The 19,091-nt window shown below is 57.3% G+C and overlaps 1 protein-coding gene across 5 annotated transcripts in view; it reads left to right on the top strand.

Annotated features, from left to right (window-relative positions):
- CHCHD6 (coiled-coil-helix-coiled-coil-helix domain containing 6) overlaps window positions 1–19,091 on the top strand; it is a 275,900-nt gene extending 256,809 nt beyond the window's left edge. For all 5 annotated transcript variants that reach the window (XM_036911595.2, XM_036911593.2, XM_036911596.2 and 2 more), the window contains 2 exons: window positions 16,553–16,688; window positions 18,897–19,091. In XM_036911595.2, the coding sequence (XP_036767490.2) occupies window positions 16,553–16,688; window positions 18,897–18,925 (165 nt within the window). In that variant the 3' untranslated portion in view covers window positions 18,926–19,091. The remainder of the gene's footprint in view (window positions 1–16,552; window positions 16,689–18,896) is intronic.

The raw sequence follows: 19,091 nt of genomic DNA on the forward strand, positions 1-19,091 counted from the left end.
TGTCATTTAGTACTTTACATCTACAGCGTGTATATTTGGTGTCTGCACTGTTTCACTTGTGGTTTACCATCTTAAAATGATCAGTGATAAAAAAATACTGAGGAGTATGTATCTTTATAATGTTTCAAAGTGAAAAATAGTTCTTCTTTCTAGAAAAATGATATACAGATACTTTTTTTTTAAGTTAAACAATGCAGAAAAATATAAAGTTAAAAAAAAAACCACACGCACAAAATCTCTCCATGCTTACGTTTTGGTGGCGTCCCTCTGCTCCAAAGAGCACAGACACACAATTGCACATACTGGGGTCCTGAGCTCAGGAGAGACGCTCAGCTCAGTTCAGTATCTTCCATTTCCCCTCATCCACTTGCCATGAACCTATTACTATGTCAATAAAGGTAGATTTATATTTTCATTTATAATTATCATACTACCCTCCTATATATCTTACTAAGATTTATGTAACCAGTCCCTTATTGATGGATCCTTGGGTATTTTCCAAATTTGTTACCAGTGTGATGAACACTGCAACACAGCGTTATCTGCCTTTGTGCACTTATTTGTTTAATCTTCTAGAGAGAATTACTGGGTCAAAGGAATACACCCATTTAAAAAAACCTATACACACACATTTTAGCAGCTGGCCCCCCAGAACAATGGAGGTTCTCTGCCAGGTTCCACTCCAAACTGTGGTGCTAGAGCGCGTCCATTTCCCCAGGACTTCCCAAGCACAAGATTTTAACAGTAATTCTAAAAAATATCTTTGCCAACCTCAAAAACAAAAGCAAACAAACAAAACCTCTCACTTTTAAAACTCCCCATGTCTCAGTGATGGGATATTAAACCCCTTCAGATGTTATTGGCCGCTTGTATTTCTCCTGTGGACCCCTTACTTCCGGCTCCTGCCTATTTTTTCTTTAGTATTCCTTTTTTAAAAGGTCTTTGTATAAAGGTGTTAATGGTCTTGTTTCATTTTTGTTGTAACAATCTTCTAGTTCATTTTTTTGTTTATTTTCTGCCCTTTGGAAGTTGATTTGTGGAAAGGCATCCAGTGTATTTTTGTTGTTCATTTTTCTGTTTGTGACTCGTTATATTACAAAGGCCTTGCCTACCCTGGTACCCATATTTTTAGGATTAGTACTTCTGTGATTTCATTCCCTATCATTAAATCATTGCTCCAAATGACCCCCCATGGTTTATTTATGTATAAAATGTGAAGTACAGATCCACCTTTGTTTGTTTTTTTTTTCGAAACAGGGAGTCCTTTGTCCCATTAGCACTGATACAAAATTCCACCCAATCATATGCTAAATTCCTCGGCTCTATTTCTAGACTCTTTCCCAGGGCCAATCCTGCATATTTTAAATATGTTTAAAACATATTATGTAGCCACAGTTATCTAAAATATTAAATATCCAGCGGGGCAAGTTCTTCTACCTGGATGATCTTTTTCCAAATTGTTTTTTCAGATGAATTTACAAGCACTTTGTTGAACTGCCCCTTCCCCACTCATGTAAAACAAGAAAAAAAAAGAAAATCTAGTGGGCTCTTTTCTGGGATAAGTTCATCCTTTTGTGTACATTCAGCCATCTCAAATCACCGTCTTTATTTGGGTGTTTGCTTTATTTTGAAATAATTTCAAAACCCACAGGAAGGCATGAGAATAACACAATGAATTCCTGCATCTCCTGAACCCCATTTATGGAGTTGGCATCATCCCCTTTTCTAGCTAGATAAAAATACTGTCTTTTTCTGACTTGGGGACCTACTGCCCTAAGTATTATAGTCCATGTGGACCTCCCAAGGACACGTGCTCCAGAGCCACCACATGCCCCTTCCAGTCCCCACCCCACAGTGATTCAGCCACAGACGGCACGCATGCTTCACCTGCTGTCTGTGCTCAGCTGTTGTTCTTTCTGGCCCAGGACCCTGCCCAGGAGTCAGTGCTGCACCTATCAGGTGCCCTCGGGCTCTGTGGGTGTGCAACAGGTCCTAGAATTCCCTGTCTTGCACGACCTTGACAGTTTTAAAGAGCACAGGCCTCTCAGTCTGTAGTGTGGCCAGTCTGGGTCTGCCCAACGTTTTCTCATGACCAGACTCCGGCCATGTGTTCTTGGCAGGAAGAACCCCAGATGGGGCTGTGCCTTAATGGCGCATCCCATCTGACCTCTAGTGGTGTTGACCTTGACCTGGTCTCTCTGTTGCAAAGGCTGCATCTTCCCTTTTAATTATATACTAATTGATTAGTGTTTTGTGGGGAGATACTCCATAGTATGCCAATATCCTGATCTTCATGAGACCTCCATGCATCAGCCTTAGCTCTCAGAGATGACTCTCACCCGAATCAGCCACCACGGTGGTTGCCAAGTGGTGATCATTTATTTCTGTCTTTCTTCTACACTTATGAATTGATGTTCTGTTAAAGGAAGAGTTGTCCCTTCTCCTCCATTTAGTTAGGTATTCATTAATTTGTTTAGGTTAGTAGGAAAGTCGAGGATTCATAATTACTTGTCATTATAATTATAATTACATTATAATATATACAACTCTCATTTATTTTGATGTTCAGAATAACCTAGATTTGGCCCTTCAAACAGACTCTTCTGTCCTTTTGATACATCTCTTCATTCTCTGATTACTTTATGACTCTGGTGCAAGGTGTTCCAGGAGTCTCAGGAGAATGGTCTTTAGAAACCAAGGTCTGGGTGCTGGGTGTGCTCATTGTTCCTGGATTGTCGGTGTTTGTGGGTGCTCTTGGTGGATAGAGTGGGAACACGTGTGCATGATACACAGGCATACGGAGAGACTTATATGAGAGTATACATACACATTGCATACATCTGTGAGATTCCATATCTGTGTGTATGTAAAGTTCATATTGATACTTCCATTTCCAATATGTTGGCCTCTTTGTAGCATCTTCATGTTTAGTGATCCCTCTTCAGAGGGCGAGGGCCTGACTCCTGTTGTGACTCCTATTATCCTCAACATACGTACTTATTTGCTTAATCCTTGAACTTCTGTGCTCAGTGTAACCAGCCTCCCCACTGTCCAGGCTGCCTCTCTGCACCCCCGCCCACTGCCCCAGCTGCAGGCACACCAGGGCCCCAGGGGCTCAGCAGTTCCTCCTCACTTCCTGCTTCCCCTGGCTTCTCCTCCTGTGATGGCAGGGGGTGAGGCTGGTTTTTCTGGGTGGGTACACACATACATCGCCAACAGTCCCCTTCTTGCCCTGGGTGATATGTGTGGTGTAGGGAAAGGTAGGACAGTGCCCTTAGGAACCCCTCTGCCTCCTCCAGTGTCACTGCCAGTGGACAGGGAGGGGCCGTCCCCATTCCTGTCTCCCGGATGGTGAACCCAGCCCGCTGCCAGGGGCTCCAGCTCAGAATACCCCAGCTTAGCCAAAGGAGGCCTCTGCGATCTCTGTGCACTTTGGTTCCGAATGTGCTTGGTGGGGGCAGGGGCAGAGGGGGGACCATCACAGGGGGGGAAGGACTTGCAGGAGGCCCCTCCCTCCCATGCTAATCTGCTTATCCATTGAGATTGTGTGTCAGATTTCAGCTGATGAAACATTTCTACAATCTGAAAGACAAGGAGGAGCTGTGAGGGTGGGCCCAGGGGGTAAGGTGCCAAATTGCCCCCCAGGGCCAACCAGTAGTGCCATTCCACGGACAGGAGGGGTGGCTGGGCGTGGGCAGAGCTTTGGGCGGGGTCTGAGTTGGTGGACAGCTGTGGAGGACAGAAGGGAGGAGGCCCCAGCCAGGAGGCAGGTCTGATGGTGGCAGGAGAGACAGTGTGGCCTGTGCAAGCTGAAGTGAGGGGCACGGCAGGAGGAGGCCTGGAGGGTGTGTCTGAGGCCCAGGCCAGGCGGCCTGCCGGGACGGGGTGGTGACACTTCCCCCCGGAAGCACTCTGTGGGGCTCTGAGGGGCCTAAGACTTGGGTTTGGGTTTCACCATGCAGAGGGATGTAGGAAGCCAGAGGTGGGGAGAGGGCCGGCTGGACCGTGAGGGTCACCTGCAGGGAAGGTCCCCAGGGAGGAGCAGGTGTGGCCCGGGCAGTGACCAGGCCTGCTCACCTCACCTGTGAGATGTTGCTGTCTGAAACTCACCTGGCTGAGTCTGGGTTCAGTTCTTACCTCTCTGTCCCTGTGTCAGTTGTTGAGGGACAGCGCTCACCCCAGAGCAACACTGCAAACCTTTTATTGCACTCAAGTGACAGGCTGTCAGGAAATGCGGGCACTCCTGTGCCTGGGCTTCAGGTCTCACACAGCCCCCCAGCCACCCCAGTTCTGCTGGAGGCTGTGTGGGCAGCCATGGCGAAGGCCTGGGTGGAGGGGTTGCTGGGTCTAGCCCAGCCCCTGAGGGGAGCTCCTTGGGTTGCTCAGCACCTGGCTGCCAGGAGGATGTCCTGAGGCTGTGTGGCTCCCACCTACAGGGCTCAGCAACATGGCAATGACTAGCTGCACAGACCTGCCAGGGGCAAGTCAACAAGATGGCCCACAGCGCGTCCTCTCAGCCTCTGTTTATTTAGCACCTGCTGTATGCAGCACTCGAAGGGGCTGGGAATAAACAAGCATTGATGGGGCTTTGTAGGCTAGAGAAGAAACAAAAGTGTGGCCCATGACAGGCGCCATGGCAGCGGGCCACCTGAGGCTCCTGGCAGGTAGCCAACAGGCATGGATGGACACACAGTGGGCCCTCAGCTGCTCTTTGTGGCACTGCTAGTCCCAGCACAAAAGCACTTGGTCTTCCCGAGGGGCTGGGGGCTTTACAGCAGAGCGGGATGGGGCTGAGCCGTGGAGGCAGGTCCATCTGCCAGGCAGCCTGGTGACCGGAGCCTGATGCTGACAGCCAGGGTGTGGCGGCACAAGAGCCATGCGAGCTCAGACCCAGAGGCCCAAGAGAACCAGTGCACAGAGCAGACAGCGGCAGGTGCCCTGGGTTAGAGGAGGATGGTGGCCAGAGAGTGGCAAGCGCCCCTGCAGGGAAGTAGTGGCGATTGTGGATGGCGCTGAGCACCTTATAAAAGGCCGATTGCATCCGTGAAGCCCAGGGGGGCTGGCTCACCGCTGACCACTGGTTAGCCAGAGCAGAGGGCAGACCAGTGGGAATAGGGAGACCTTGGGAAGCCAATGTAGAGTCCAGGGCAGGTGGCGGGGACTCTGGATTAGGACAGAGGACACAGACGAAGAGAGGCTCCTGACAGGCTGGGGAGCGGTCAACGGTGCTGCCCTCCACCTGCACGGAGCTCTGTGGGAGCCTCCCTCTCTGGTGCCCTCGCCCGGGGAGACCCCTGAACCACACACCCGCGCCGGTTTGTGATGCTGCGTTTGTGTGGCTGCTTGGCTCCTCTGCCATGCTGGGGGCTGCATGCGGGCAGGGGTGGGCCTGGCTCCCTGAAGACCCCACTGCCCCTCACGGTGCTTGGCGCACAGACACCATTCCCATGCTGGCACATGCCTGGATGGACGGTGCTGACAGCTGCGACAAAGACGGAGTCGGGGCCGGGGCAAAGCCAGATGGGCATCTGAGGGGCCAGCAGGCGGACGGACGGACGGACGTGGGCCGGTGAAGGGTGTCAGAGAGGCCCTGGGAGGAAGGGGCTGCTCCGGGCAGAGTCAAGTGGGGAAAATGAGTGCTTGTCTGTCTGGGCAGACAGGGCTTAATGCAAGACCCAGGGCCTTATGCCAGCAAGAGATGCAGGGGGTCGGGGTACTGCTGTACTGCTGCTGGAGGTCAGGGGGCAGACCCGGCAGATCTCAGCCTGGAGCGAGAGCTTGTGGGGAAGCTGCTGGAATTCCCCAGAATCTCCGAGAAGCCCTCCCAGCCGCCCCCGTCTGCAGGAGTGGAGTGGGTGCTGGCCAGCCAGAGCTGCTGGTGGGCCCTGCCCCAGCCACACCCGTCTCTGCAGGGGCTTCTCCTCGTGGCCACCCTCCCACCTCCTGTGGCTCCCCGTCAGCAGCCCCACCCTGGGCCCCGCTGGCAGGGCTCGGGGCTGGGGCTCAGGCAGGGCCAGGCGGGGTCTGTGGTCTGCTGTGGTGATGCCAGTCAATCTGTCTTTGTTAGACCAAGGGTCCTCTAACGTATGCACATCAGCTCGGACTTGAGCAGGCCGCCCAGTGTCTCCTTGCCACTCAGCCACCACCAGAGATTTCCACCGCCCCTCTCGGCGGTCAGCCCCCCGAGCTCCGCGGTCAGGGGCACTGTGTGTGGACCCCTCCCCCGTGCTCATGGAGCCCATCTCCACAGCAGCCTCGCCCTCCTCAGAACTGGCCTGCGGAGAGCAGCTGCCACAGACTGTCTGAGGGACTGGCACTCCCCCCTGGGTCCCCTGGTGCCTTGGAGACAGATTACCAAGGAAGGGTGAGCAGGCCACAGTCAGGAGGCGAGCCCCTGGAGCCCTGCCTCAGCCGCACGCCCCACCAGCCGCCCCGGCACCTCGCGCGTCCAGAGCCTCTGCTCAGCGAGTCACACAGTGAACCTGCCCTCCCACCTCACTGCCTCCCTGGTGCGCCAGCCTCACACAACCCGTGCAGGCCTTGTGGGTGAGGATGCCCCTCCTGGGTCAGGTGGCGCTCTCATCTCCAGGGGCGGATGCTGTTGCGGTCTGGAAGCAACCGTAAGTGGAGGATCTAGATGTGCCTTGGGCTTCCTCACTGCTGCCTGCCCTGGGGTCTTCAGGCTGGAGGAGACTGACCTCTCAAGGCTGTGCATTAAGAGGAGCCTGGTGACCTGGGTGCCACAGCGAGGAGCTTGCCCTGCCTCTGGGCCTTAGGATGTGCATGAGTGGGGTCTCTGAGGGCAAGGTGAGGCTTCGTCGCCTAGACCCTCAGTAAATAGTTGTCCTTGATCAAAGGAAGTGTCATCTGTTTAGGTGGTAAGTGTAGTCACTCGGCCTGCACAGGGGCCTCTTCCACAGAAAGGACAGAGCAGGGAGAGCATGTGACAGAGGCAGGCATCCCACGAAGGCTGGTGGCTCGTCTGAGGAGATTCTCGGTTCCCGGTGAGGTCGTTGTGAGGTCATTGTGGGCAGGCCAGCCAGGCCTCGGGTTCTGGAAGCCTCAAGTGTGGCTGAAGCACAGAGCTGGAAGGGCAGGCCCCAGCACTTGGCCACCCTTCACTGGGCGGTCCCCCAGCTGGTGTCCACCGGGAGGCGGGCTGGGGAGGTAGACTAGAGTGGGGAGGCCAGCCAGCCGGGAGGTGACCGAAGTGGCAGTTGCCCAGCTGAGAGATGGCAAGGCCTCAGAGGGCAGGGGTGAGGGAAGAAGTGTGCCCACAGACCGGAGGTCTGGGGGGCCCTGTGGAGTCACTGGTGCTGGCTTCCTTCGGCAAGGCCACTGCCGGCAGAAGCCATGTCCAGAAGGCCTCCAGCAGCCCTGAGCGGAGCGGCTGCTGGTGTGCACCTTGTCCCAAGTAGAGCACAGCTGGGGGTGGGGGAGCTGTAAATGCCCCACCAAGGCCACTGAGGGATCCAGATGTGGGCCTCTCGTCAGTATCAGCAGAAACAGCGCCTGGACCCTTGCAGCCCTGGATGGCCAGTGGCTGTCGTCAGCCACCCACCCTGCCCTGTCCTTCCTCATCGGGGACGCCCAGAAGGTGCTGGCCTGTGTCCATCCCATGCGGCCAGTGAATCGGGAAAGGTCCTTAGGGGAAAGCATGCATTCTCTGTTATTTTTTTTCAATAAAGGAACAAATCCAGGAATGGCCCTTGGCCCACTCTGTGTGCGTGCGTGTGCAAAGCGCAAGCCTCAGGAAGAACCCTGTCATAGCAGCGTGCCCTTCCCCAAGTGGCAGCCAGGGGCCTGTGTTTCATTTCCTCTAGGGAACAGAGCTCTCCCTCGGCTCCCAGTGAGGCTGCCCCGCCAGGCTCCGGCTCTTGGCTTCGCTGACTCCACCTGGGCTGGGGGGCGGCTGGGGGCTGGGGTCAAGCCGCTGCTCGGGATCCCCTGTGGTGTGGTGATCGATGGCGGGATCTTTGGGCTCCACGTACCCGGGCGGAATGGCACATTGTCAATAGCAGCCAGTTAACAGTAACCCAGAGCTTAGTGACCAGCTGGTCTCGTCAGCACCTCAGCCCTTGCCATGGGTTGAAGCAAAAACCTCTCCCGAACAGCTAGATTGGACCTGACGAAGATGAATGTCTAATTCACTCAGAATCTCCTTACTGCAGCCTGTAATAAAAAGCTTGCTCCATATATTCACCCCCTGCCGATGTTTCTCTGAAATTAAATATCAGGAGGACATATAATAGCCCAATTCCACACCAGGCCAATATTATCAGATTGATGTCAGCAGCGATAATAGAAGAAGGATAAGTTGATGAGATTTCATTTATTAAATAAGAGAGTGCGCGGAGGCATGGGACTGCGCGTGTGAGACGTCGCGTGCTCAGGCACGAGAGCCGCTGGTCTGTTCACGAGACCCTTTCCCTGCCAGCTCTCTCTGGGAGGGGCTCGTCCTGCCCGCCGCATGGGTGCCCAGACGGGAGACACTGTCCTAGGCCGGCCTGGCCGGTGAGGCAGCCCATCTCTGCATCCCATCCCTCGTGTCCGATGACTCTGCTTCTGGGGGCAGCACTGTGCAGCTGCACATTCACCACCATCCCCGCTCTCCCGTGGATCTGTGCCCGGCAGCTCTCTCCACCCCCGGCTTTGAGTCAGCAAACTTCTGGCTCCATTCAAAAACCCTGCAGACCATGTGCTTTGGGGGCCAAGCATCTTCTGTTTCCTTTTTTGTGGCATGGTTGTTTCTTCCTTGGAAATTTTGGGGGGATTTTCCAAAGGCAGAGTGGAGCTAAGATGGGCATGGTATGGGGCCAGGGCTGAGACACCAGACAGACCAGGCCCTTATCCTGGCTCTGCCTCACTGCAGTGTGACCTTGGGCAAGTCACACAACCTCTCTGAGCCTAGTGTCCCCATCTGCAGGGTGAGACAGTAACACCCAGCTCACAGGGTTGTTGTGGTATGCTTAGGACCTGACACATAGTAGGCTCTGGCAGATATTGGCTCTCAGAATGACCAGGACCACAGGCCTGCCCAGATGGCACCTCAGATGGAGCAGGTTTCCCCTGGCAAGGTTTGTTCCGAGAGGAACGTACCTCCATAGCCTGATCCTCAGCCCAGATCTCTTGCTCCCGGGGAGGTTTCCCTGCAGCGTGGGGAGGGCCTGCTCATGAATTCTAGCCAGGCAGGTGCAGTACAGCAGGTCAGAGGGGCCCCTTACTTTCTAAATGGGGAGAATTCCCCACATGGCTGACAGAGACCAGACACTGCTGACCACAGGGCCTGGCACTCAGATGCACATTCACATGTAGCTGCTGTGGCCTCGGGAGACCAGGTCCTGCTCCCTTTCCTGCATGGCTGAGCACCGGTAGAGAGGCGCCCTTAGCACCAGGGCCGTGCACTCTGCAGCTGCTAGGGGCTTGCTGTGCTGCCCTTCTCCAGGCGTCTGGCGTAGCCAGAGGCCTTGGTGGGCCTTGGCTTGTGGGGCACCACTCCTTTCTGCTGCTTCGTCTTGTGGCTGCCTCCCCGTGTCCCTGTGCTCCGCCTCTTATAAGGACCCAGTCACATTGGATAAGGGGCCTCTACCCCAGAATGACCTCATCCTAATTGTATTCCCAAGAACTGCTGCCAATTAAGGCCACCTTCTGAGGTTCAGAGAAAGACGTGAACTTGGGGGGAGATTCTCCTACCCGCTGACCTTCACGTGTGTGCAGATAGCTCTCAGAGCCCTTGGCCCGCAACCTCACCCTGTTGTCTTCTCCAGGCATCACTTTCAGCTGCAAGGTCATAGATGCCCAGTCCGAGCTGACAAAGGCCGATGCTTGCTCTCTGGGGAAGCTGAAAACAGTTCCTAGCTGGATTTGAGAAGTTCACATGGTATGAGGGCCTGTGTCCGTCTGGGCTGTGGCCATGGCCGTTGGAGGCCCCATTTTATGTCTTCCTTGTGGGGGCACAGGTTCAGCCCTGTGCCTTCCATTGGGCCCACATGGCTGTGGACCATGCTAGCCCAGGGTTGGTCTCATGGACCAAACCCCCACCCCCTGGAATGAACCCACCCCCAGAGCCGTGGCACTCCATCTGGTGATCCTGCTGTGGGAATTAGGTGTGGTAACGATAAGCATGTCATTGCTGCCTCAAAGCTGAGCCCTCCCTCCTAGTCCCCCTGAGTGGCAGCCTTGGGAAGCGTCACGCCAGGGATCTCCTTGCAGGACATACCCAGTGAGCAGCTGCCCCAGGGTCTCCAAGCCTTCTGTGGAGATATACAGGCGGATGCGTCAGAATCAGTGGTGTGCACGCCAGCAAGGCCTCCCAGGGAGGCTCCTGACATCGGGAGGCTGCTCAAAGCTCTGCCCCATGGTTGCTGGGAGCAAGCCCAGAGAGGGAAGGTCTGCGGGCAGTGCCCAGGCAATGTTCTGGGTGCTCCTTCACGAGGCAGCTGTGTCTGGGGGAGTTGGGAGCAAGGGGAAGAGGCTGGCAGGCCACCAAGACCTCACTTAGTTCATGGAGGGACACACAGCCTGCCCTCTCAGGGCCTTTGGGCTGGTGGCACAGTGACAGCAAACATACAGCTAAACGTGATGACAGATGGCCGCGCCAGGGTGTGTGAGGGCTGCTCAAGGGCCATGGGAGCGCAGAGGGGCAGCAGGCCTGGAGAAAGTCCCAGGCTGATCGCGGGCCTGCCCATCCCATGACAGCAGCAGGCGCGTGCTCCCGGACAGGCAGAGGGATGTGTAGCTCCCAGGGGCTCTGGTGATGAAGTGAGGTAATGTCCAGTGCAGGGTCCAGTGAGCTGGAATCACCCAAGAAAGGGGTTTTTAAACTGCCTTGGTGTGTTAGAAATGTGGCCTGCTTTATGTTCTAGAAAAATCACTGATTGCACTGGAGAGGATAGGCTGAGGTAAGAAGGAGTTTAATCCGCTTTGTAATGATGATGGGGGCACGGGGATGGACAAGGGGCTTCCAGGAGATGAGCCATAGGGCCGCTTCAGTGAGGTGGGGAGGGGAAGTGGGCTGTGGGGGGACCACTGGGCAGCAGGCCAGGCTGGCCCGTGTTTGTGCTGCTCACAAGGTGAGAGGGGCGGAGGCAGGGTGCGCTGGGGCGGGGACCAGGCCTGCATGGTCTCTGCGGTCTGCGTGCTGTGGAGCGAGCAGGGGCCGCAGTGGGAGCCCCCGGCAAGTGGGGAAGAGCCGAGGAGCTGGGGGCGGGGGCTGAGAGGCAGGCAGGGCTGCCGCTGGGCTGGGCATGCTGTGGGCCTGGCCGGGCTGTGGTGGATGCCCTTGAGCGAGAGGAACCTGGTGGGGCTGGCCTGGGGCAGGTAGAGGAGAGGGGAGCTCTTGGCAGTGCCAGGAAGGGAGCGGGCAGACAGGGAGGTAAGGAGCATGACTGGTTTGGGCTGTTAGACTTTTAGGAAAGGTGAGTGTTGCCAGTGGAGAAAGGGAACAGCAAAGGTGTGAAAGAAAGGCCAGCAGGAGAGACCACTCAGGTGCGGGGGTGAGAAGGACTTACTGATGGAGGTGCCCAAGTGAAGAAGAGCTGTGGCAGCCCTTAGGGGCACCAGGAAGCAGACCCTGAGGCCAGGCGAGGAGCGGCACGTGGGGGCTCAGGGAGGGCTGGCCTCAGAAGGCCTAGGCACTGGCGGAGAGAGTGGAACCTTCTAGAAGGATCACTGTGGCCAGTGAGAAGGCCTGGGAGGTCTGCCCTGGGACCACCCAGGATTGGAGTGGGGGAAGGGCAGGTGGGCAGGAGGCAGGCAGGTATAACCTCTACAAAGCTTAGGCAGAGGCCAGGGTGTCTCAGGGACAGCGGCCTCTGGGCTGCAGTGTGGAGGATGGTCGGAGGCAGGGAGACTGGGTGGCATCTAGATCCGCCCAGTGAAGGTAACTTAGGCCCACCAAGCAGAGAGGATGCTTTCGAGCTATTGGAGAGGTGGAGTGATACAGCCTCAGCTTCCCATCTGTACGGGGGCAGGCAGGGCTGGTGCTGTGACAGCATGGAGGACATTTCTGGAATAGAAGCAGGGAGACTTCCAGAGAGACTCCAGGTTTCTGGCAGGTGCATGACTGGAGGGATGCAGCATCAGGTGACAGGACAGGAAGTGGGGGGGAAGAGGGGCCCCTGGTGCTGGGTGGTGAGGTCCTTTGAGGAGACGGCTGTCAGGGTGACGTGGGGTGCTTGGACGGAAGGCCTCAGGGGTCGTGGGCTGCAGAAGTCTGGGACTCCGAGGACAAGTTACAGAATGGACCTGGGATTGGCCCTGGAGAAGTCCAGGGGGTGGCAGGAGAGATCGATGAGCTAGCCCAGGGGTCTGCGTGGCACAGGAAAAGGAGTGAGGGGCCTTTGTGCCCAAAGCGGGTGGAAGGGAGCATGTGCCTGGAGCCATAAGGAGGCCTGGCCTGGTGGCAAGCACAAGGCCCAAGTCCCCCACAGGGAGCAGGGCACCATCAGGAGCTCTCAAGGGCAGCCCCCCGCTATTCTCAGCGCCTGTGTGGGGCCATGGACAGGAAGGAGAGGTGTGTTTCATTCTGGCTGATTCTAATGTCATCATTACTGCCATCTTAGAAATATGTAAGTACCCCCAGGGAGGCAGAACTCCAGTTCCTGGGCTGCACTGGGCAGGGACTGCATGACACTGGGGCCCAGAGGTCCCATGGCGTCGGCCTGTTAACCTTTGGAGGTGCCCCGTCCCCAGTGTCTGCACCACGCCCCTGCTGACTGGTCGGCCCCATTCCGTCTGAAGGGCACAGGGCAGTGCTTGGGGGTGGGTGGTCTCTGCCACCTGCCCGCCACATGTCTGCCTGTGGCCATCACACCCGTCCTCAGGGCTGCTGGGGAGGCAGGGTGCAAGGTTTGTCTGAACCCCCCCAAACCTGTGCTCTCTCCAGTGGCCACAGAGCACTGCGCTTGGGGGTCCACCGGCTCTGCCTTAGGATTCCTGGGAAAGCGGCCTCTGAGGCCCGGGCAAGGCCTGAGCTGGGTCTGGAGTGACACGGAAGCTGAGGGAGGGAGGGGCCATGTTCAGACACGTTGGAGCCCTCGTCTGGAGCCCCAGCCCCCAGAGCCACCTTGTCTTAGCCTCTCCTCCCAGAGCTGCGGGCGACACCAGCCTCCTCCCATGAGGGCAGCACTTCACACCGTCTACACACTCCCGTGTCTGGTCAGCAGCCCCAGGGCGGGCGGGTCCCCACTGTGCAGACGGGACAGTGAGTGCAGAAGGGAGCTGGCTTCCCCAGCTTCCCCTAATGGGGGTGCCCACAGCCCCCTCATCGCCACGTCAGCCACTAGATCTTAATACTCAAAGGGCATGCCTGTGGCTATGGCCATCCCTCAGGTGGTGGACAGGACTTCTCAGTCCCTGGAGGGTCCACAGCTTGCTATAGGTACACTTTTTGTGCATTTGAAGAGCCACTGTCCGCAAGACTGAATGTGTCTCCACAGCAGAGCTGTTTTGTATTCAGTGTAAACAGGGTTGCCAGGGACCAGCGCCCTGCGGGCTGTGCTCGGCTGGAAGGCACCTGCTCTCATGAATGCTTTGACGCCTGGCCCAGCCCTGCCTGCTTCAGAGAAAGCCTTTTATTTGCAGAGCTGTGCTCTCACTGTCCTGTCCTGTTCAGAGCCTCTTTGAGGCAAACGGGTGAAATTTCTTGCCCGTGACATTTGCCTGCCATCCTGTCTCCTCACATTGTTCCTGATAAAGCCCAGAGGAGTGAGGCCTCTGGGGACCCAAAGTGGCAGTGGGTGGGGGGCGGGGTTTCGGCGTGGTTCAGCTTCTCCTAAACTGGGTGTCACTGGGTGTTCTGTGAGGTTCACCTGCAAAATGCCCAGGGGTCCTGGTCCAGGGACCTGTAACCAAAGGAGGAGACAGAGAGACAAGTTATAAAGCGACTCTGTTGGTTCTCCGCCTGCGAAGTGAGAGTGTCGGTAGTGTAGGTGTAGGGAGGGTGAGGCCCTCGGCTCAGAACGCCAGCGCCAGCACAATGTGGCTGCACTGCCCAGCCCTAAGCTTCTGTCCCCACCTGTTCTGTGCCAGGCCACCTCTTTCCATGTGGACCTGTGGCTCAGAACAGCCCTGCCTCTACTGAGCCTGCTCTTCCCCAGTTGCGGGTGCCTGCGGAGGTCCTGCCAGCCCCCAGGCTGCAGCGGGGACAGGCATTCGGGGCCACTGACAGCGGGGGCTGCTTCAAGGGGGCACAAGGGAACCTGGGTCCTGCGGAGCTACTGCTCCCAGGGCAGCGCCAGGGAAGGGACCGTGGAGAGGGTGGCTGGGGAGGACAGCCCGGAGGTGCCAGTGGGGCCCGTGGGAAGATGGGTGTCCCAGTTTCGCTTACCATGGGCAGGCCTGCAGTGGGAACCGAGCAGGCCACACCTCCCCAGAATGGAGAGCCAGAGACTGACATGGGTGGGGTTGTGGGGGGAGACAGTCAGGGCGGAGGGCTGATGGCAAAGGTCACTGGTTCACGGTGTTCCTGGGAGGACTCCACAGCGGTTGGAGCCGGAGCGGTTGGCACAGTCATGGAGAGACCTTTCCTGAGATGAGATGCTTGTCGAAAGGCTGAAATCCATTTAAAAGTCCCACAGTTGGAGGCCTCCATGTCAATAAGTTCTTAAACAAAAGAACGGAGAGACAGTCTCCAAGCCCCGGGAGGGGTCGGGCAGTTGTCCCTCTGCACCCAGTTGTGAGTGTCCCGAGTGACTACGCAAGGGCAGTAGGACCCAGTGAAGGGGGTCCCAGGGTCCTGAGAGGAAGGGGTGAGTCCAGGGAGCCCACCTGTCTTCCCTTTTGAAGAAGAGAAATTAGTGCTAGGAAGAGGCCCCACATGGCCTCTGTAAGAAGCCGCAGACCTCGTTCACGCTGTGTAGACGTGAACCAGAGTCACAGTCAGGTGCTAAAGGCCCAGCCTCGTCTCCGTGGCTGTGTCTTCAGAACCTGGTGGAAGCATGGTGTCGGGGCCGAGCAGGCCTGGCAGGCCTCCTCAGCGGCCCCTCTGCTCCCGCTCCCCAGGAAGGGAGGCTGCTGCTCCATCACCATCACCGTCTTTCCCTTACAGCTCAAACCCAGCATTGCGGCATGGCAGCCGCAGCAGGCTGCGGCCCCCTCCCTCCCCTCGTCCCCCTTCAGTCTATAAATAGTTCCGTTTAGATTTTGTTCGGGCCCTGGACGTGAGTCTCACCAGCCTGAGCCAAGCGTGCTCACTGCGCTGCCCTCGTCACTGGTTCTGGCAGCGGGAAGAGGGGAAGGCCGATTGTGTGTCACAGCGGGCGTTTGGGGTGGGAAGGGGGCTGGCCCAGTGTGGCATCGTGGACGGCACAGATGTACTGGGTGTGCCACCCCAGACTTGTACAGTGAGATGGTTAGGTACAGGGCCTGCCTTCCCAAGCCACCGAGTCCTCCACTGCTGCTGATCTTAAGTGAAGAACTCGACTGATTTGAGTTATCTTAAAATAATGGTGCTGCTCTGTTCCAGCACCCGCCACATGGCTGGATTTGTGAAATATAGATACTCGTCCAGAGAATCATTCACCTACAAGTCCCTGCACACCGTGTGACAGGAGCAAAGCTGCACGCAGCATGACAGCGCGCAGCCCTCTCGCTGCTGAGAGCCCTGGGCGGCTCTGTCTGCCTTTTTACAACTCCTGCCAGGCGCTCTGGGCCGTGCAGGGTCCACTCTGAAAGGCCACATCAGGCGTCTCGATTCTACCTCGGCTTCGAAGGTGCCTGTGTGGACCTGGGCCTGAAAACCCATCCGTGGGAACCGTGTGACCAAAGCTGTGCAAATAAGTGTACACCCAGTTACTACTGCGTGACCTTGGGCAGGTTACTTGACTTCTCTGTGCCTCAGTTTCCTGACTGGTGAAAGGGCGTGATAAATAACAGCTCACACTGCGCAGAACTGTTAGGAGGTGATGAGCCGGGTGGTGCCTGGCACAACGTGAGTGGGGTGAGTGTGAGCGAGAAGGGGAGGGGCAGGGGGGAGCCAGAAAGGAGATACCCTGGTCAGAGGGCGGCCCAAGGTGCTGGTGAGCGGCTTCAGCATACTCTTTATTTCATTCCTTGTGGTTTTGTCTTATTTTTTAAGAAGAACATATTCCTTCTTTTTTGTAGGCTCTAAACCTGTGTTGATAAGGAGGAAGGGGAAGCACTAAAGTCCCCAGTACCAAGAGAGATTTTGAAACACTCTCCCTCTTAGATATTTCTGTAGTTTGCCAGTTTTTCCCATTGCGCAAGTATTAGTTTGGAAATCAGAAAAACAGCCCTGAGAAAATAGCTGTATGTGTATAATCATGAGTCACAATTGTGTACCTCAGGCGGGAAGAGCCCTGGGAGGCAGCGGGCATGGGCACGGGGGTCCTCCAGCTGGCCACCTTGGCCCCCTCCCCTTAGGGCAAGGGTGAGTGTGGAGCCCCAACCCACAGCCTGGGCCCCTCAGCGTCTGTGCCAAGTGAGCCCTGAGAGGTAACAGGACGCTGAAGGCCGGCAGGTGCCCGCCAGATGTCCACCCTGTGACGTAGAGTGTGTGAGCCGTTTCCCTCCCCGCCTGCTGTCCCCACAGGCCCCGCAGGCTGGAGCCCGTGTGCTCAGGGCTGCAGGCCCAGATCCTCCGCTGCTACCGGGACCACCTGCAGGAGGTGCTCCTGTGCTCAGACCTAGTCAAGGCCTACCAGCACTGCGTGAACACTGCCCGCAAGGTAAGGCCTCACCCTGCTGGCGCACCCCCCCAACCCCCATGGGCTCTGGGCCCCACCATCGAGGGGCCGGCACTTAGTGAAGGAGGTGCATGTGTGCCCGCTTCTAACCCTTGGGCTTCTGGGGGTAGGTGCAGGGTAGGGGTCGTGGGAAGGGCAGGGACGGCGCCGTGGAAGGGAAGAGCCTTCAGGTTCTGGAAGGTATGGGAGGAGGTGTAGCCTGCCTGATGGGGTGAGGGGCAGGGTAACTGGCTGCCCACCCCATTCCTGTGCTGGTCAGAAGGGGCACCCTGGGCCTCTCCAGGGAGACCGTAGGCTGTTCTAGATGTGTGAGGGTGGCAGTGGCCCTGCCTCCCTTCCCGGCTGACCCTGCTCCTGTCCTCCCATCTCCCCCAGTTCCTGTTCCTCTTCTAGGCAATTCCATTTCCCTTCCCAGGCCAAGCAGTACACTGCTCCAGGCCGGACCTGGCCTCTCCTGACTCTGACAGCATCCTCACCTCGGGGCACTGGCATGGACCTCACCAGGGGTTTGTTAAAAGAGCTGTAGGTTGGGGCCTTTTGCCCACAGAAAAGCCTCTTTAGCCCTAGCAGGAGACGAGCTGCTCCAGGAAGACTGAGGTCAGAGGCCAAGTGGCCCTGGGAACAGGAGCTGTGGAGTCTCTTTCCTGCTCCACAGCCCGGCCTTGCCAGAGCCCTCCTCACATTTCTGTCACTGGGCCACGGCTGTCACCCCCGCCCTGGGCTGGGCACAGCCCCAGCCAGCTCCCACTGCCCGGAGTCGGCTCTGGGGCAGAACAGAGCCCAGCAGGAGCCCCCTCAGGGTCAGGCGGGCGTGAAACCTGCGTGGAGCTCAACGGTTCTGCCCACTGTGGAGCCGGGAAAGCTGCTCGCTCAGGTCACATTAGGCAGGAAAGATGCTGCGGTGTCCCTGCAGCCCCATGGACAGGAGCCGGGAGCTGGGCCGGCCATGTGGGCCGTGGTCGTGGGCAGCTCTCCTTCCCCTTTTGCACCCTCCAAGGTCTTTGTGAAGCTAGTGCAAAAACCCGTTCCCCTGCCAGGGTCCACAGCCACTCTAAGCCCCTGCTCACCCCACAAGTAACTTTCTCCTGAGGGGAGGCCCGGGGTCCTTCCTGCTGTAGCCCCCTGGCTTCTGGCTGAGCCCCGCCCTGCCAGCCCCGCCTGTCCTCCCTCTTCACCCAGCCCCTGCCCCACAGAGCAGACCTTGAACAAGCACATCGCACCACATCTTCATTGCACTAAGGCAAAAGTGTGACTGCGAAGGAGGACAAGTTGCATTTGGCACCTGTGCATTCCCTGGAGCTCCAGCTCACCTGAGAGAGGCTCTGGGGCATGGCCAGGCCTGGCTCCCCCTGTTGCCGGCCCCCAGCCCCTGGTGTGATTAAAGCCTGAGCAGGCGACTGAGGCCAGCCCCCTCTCACCGTGCCGCCAGCAGCGGGCCGTCCAGGAAAGTGCGTTCAGCCCGACTCCCGCGGGGCCTTCTCTGTCCCGGGCACTCAGACTGCTCCTTGGGTGTGAGATGCAGCAGGTGCTGGAGAAACTCCCACTGCCCTCTGCCAGCATCTGCCTCAGAGGGCTCCTGGCAGAGCCCAGGGTGAGGCTTAAAGGACCCCCTGTAGTGATTTGCTTCTAGAACCATCAGGTGGCAGGAACCCTGGTCTCTGGCAGCCAGGGAGCAGGTATAGGACACAGGCCCCCAGGGGGGAGCTGGGGCAAGAGGTGCCTCCCAAAAGAGCCCCAGCCCCCATGCAGGGCCTTCCAAGCCCAGGGACATGCGCACAAGTGTGGAGCGGACAGCACCTCGGAAGCAGGCTCCAGGAGCACCGGCCTGATTAACACGGGGCTTGCTTGGGAGTGGTTCCTCTTAGAAAATCCTGTTGCTTAAGGAAGAGAACAGAGGGGAAACCTGAGGGGGAGGGGGGCCGGGAGCAAAGAAGATTTGGGCTGAGACCAATCTGTCTGTGGGTGGGGCGGGAGGTCACATGAGTGCAGGGCCCACGTCTGCTGGGCATTGCTGGGTGGGCGCTGGCAGAGGTGAAGAAGCCTAGTCCCAGGTGCTGGGGACCAGCTGGGGAGGACCCATTAAATAGCCATTTCCATTAAATATGCGGGGCAGCCCGAGGGCCTGGGGGACATGCAGGGTCCTGGGCAGACGAGGGCCGTGACTGAACTCTGACCTGTTCTCCTTTGTAGGGTTGAGGAGCATCCTTCATTGCCAGTGATTTGGAGCCTGAAGAAGGGACCAGCTGTGGGGCTACAGCCCCTGGGCCATAGCCATTATCTGCTGGGTGCCTCTGGACACCTCTATGCCTGGGGCTGTTGAATGCTTAAGAAATACAGAATGTGCTACTCTCTGAAAAAAAAATAAAGTGAATGTCTTCGTTTGCA

The sequence above is a fragment of the Manis pentadactyla genome, chromosome 1 (assembly GCF_030020395.1).
Source record: "Manis pentadactyla isolate mManPen7 chromosome 1, mManPen7.hap1, whole genome shotgun sequence".
NCBI classification, from domain to species: Eukaryota; Metazoa; Chordata; class Mammalia; order Pholidota; family Manidae; genus Manis; species Manis pentadactyla.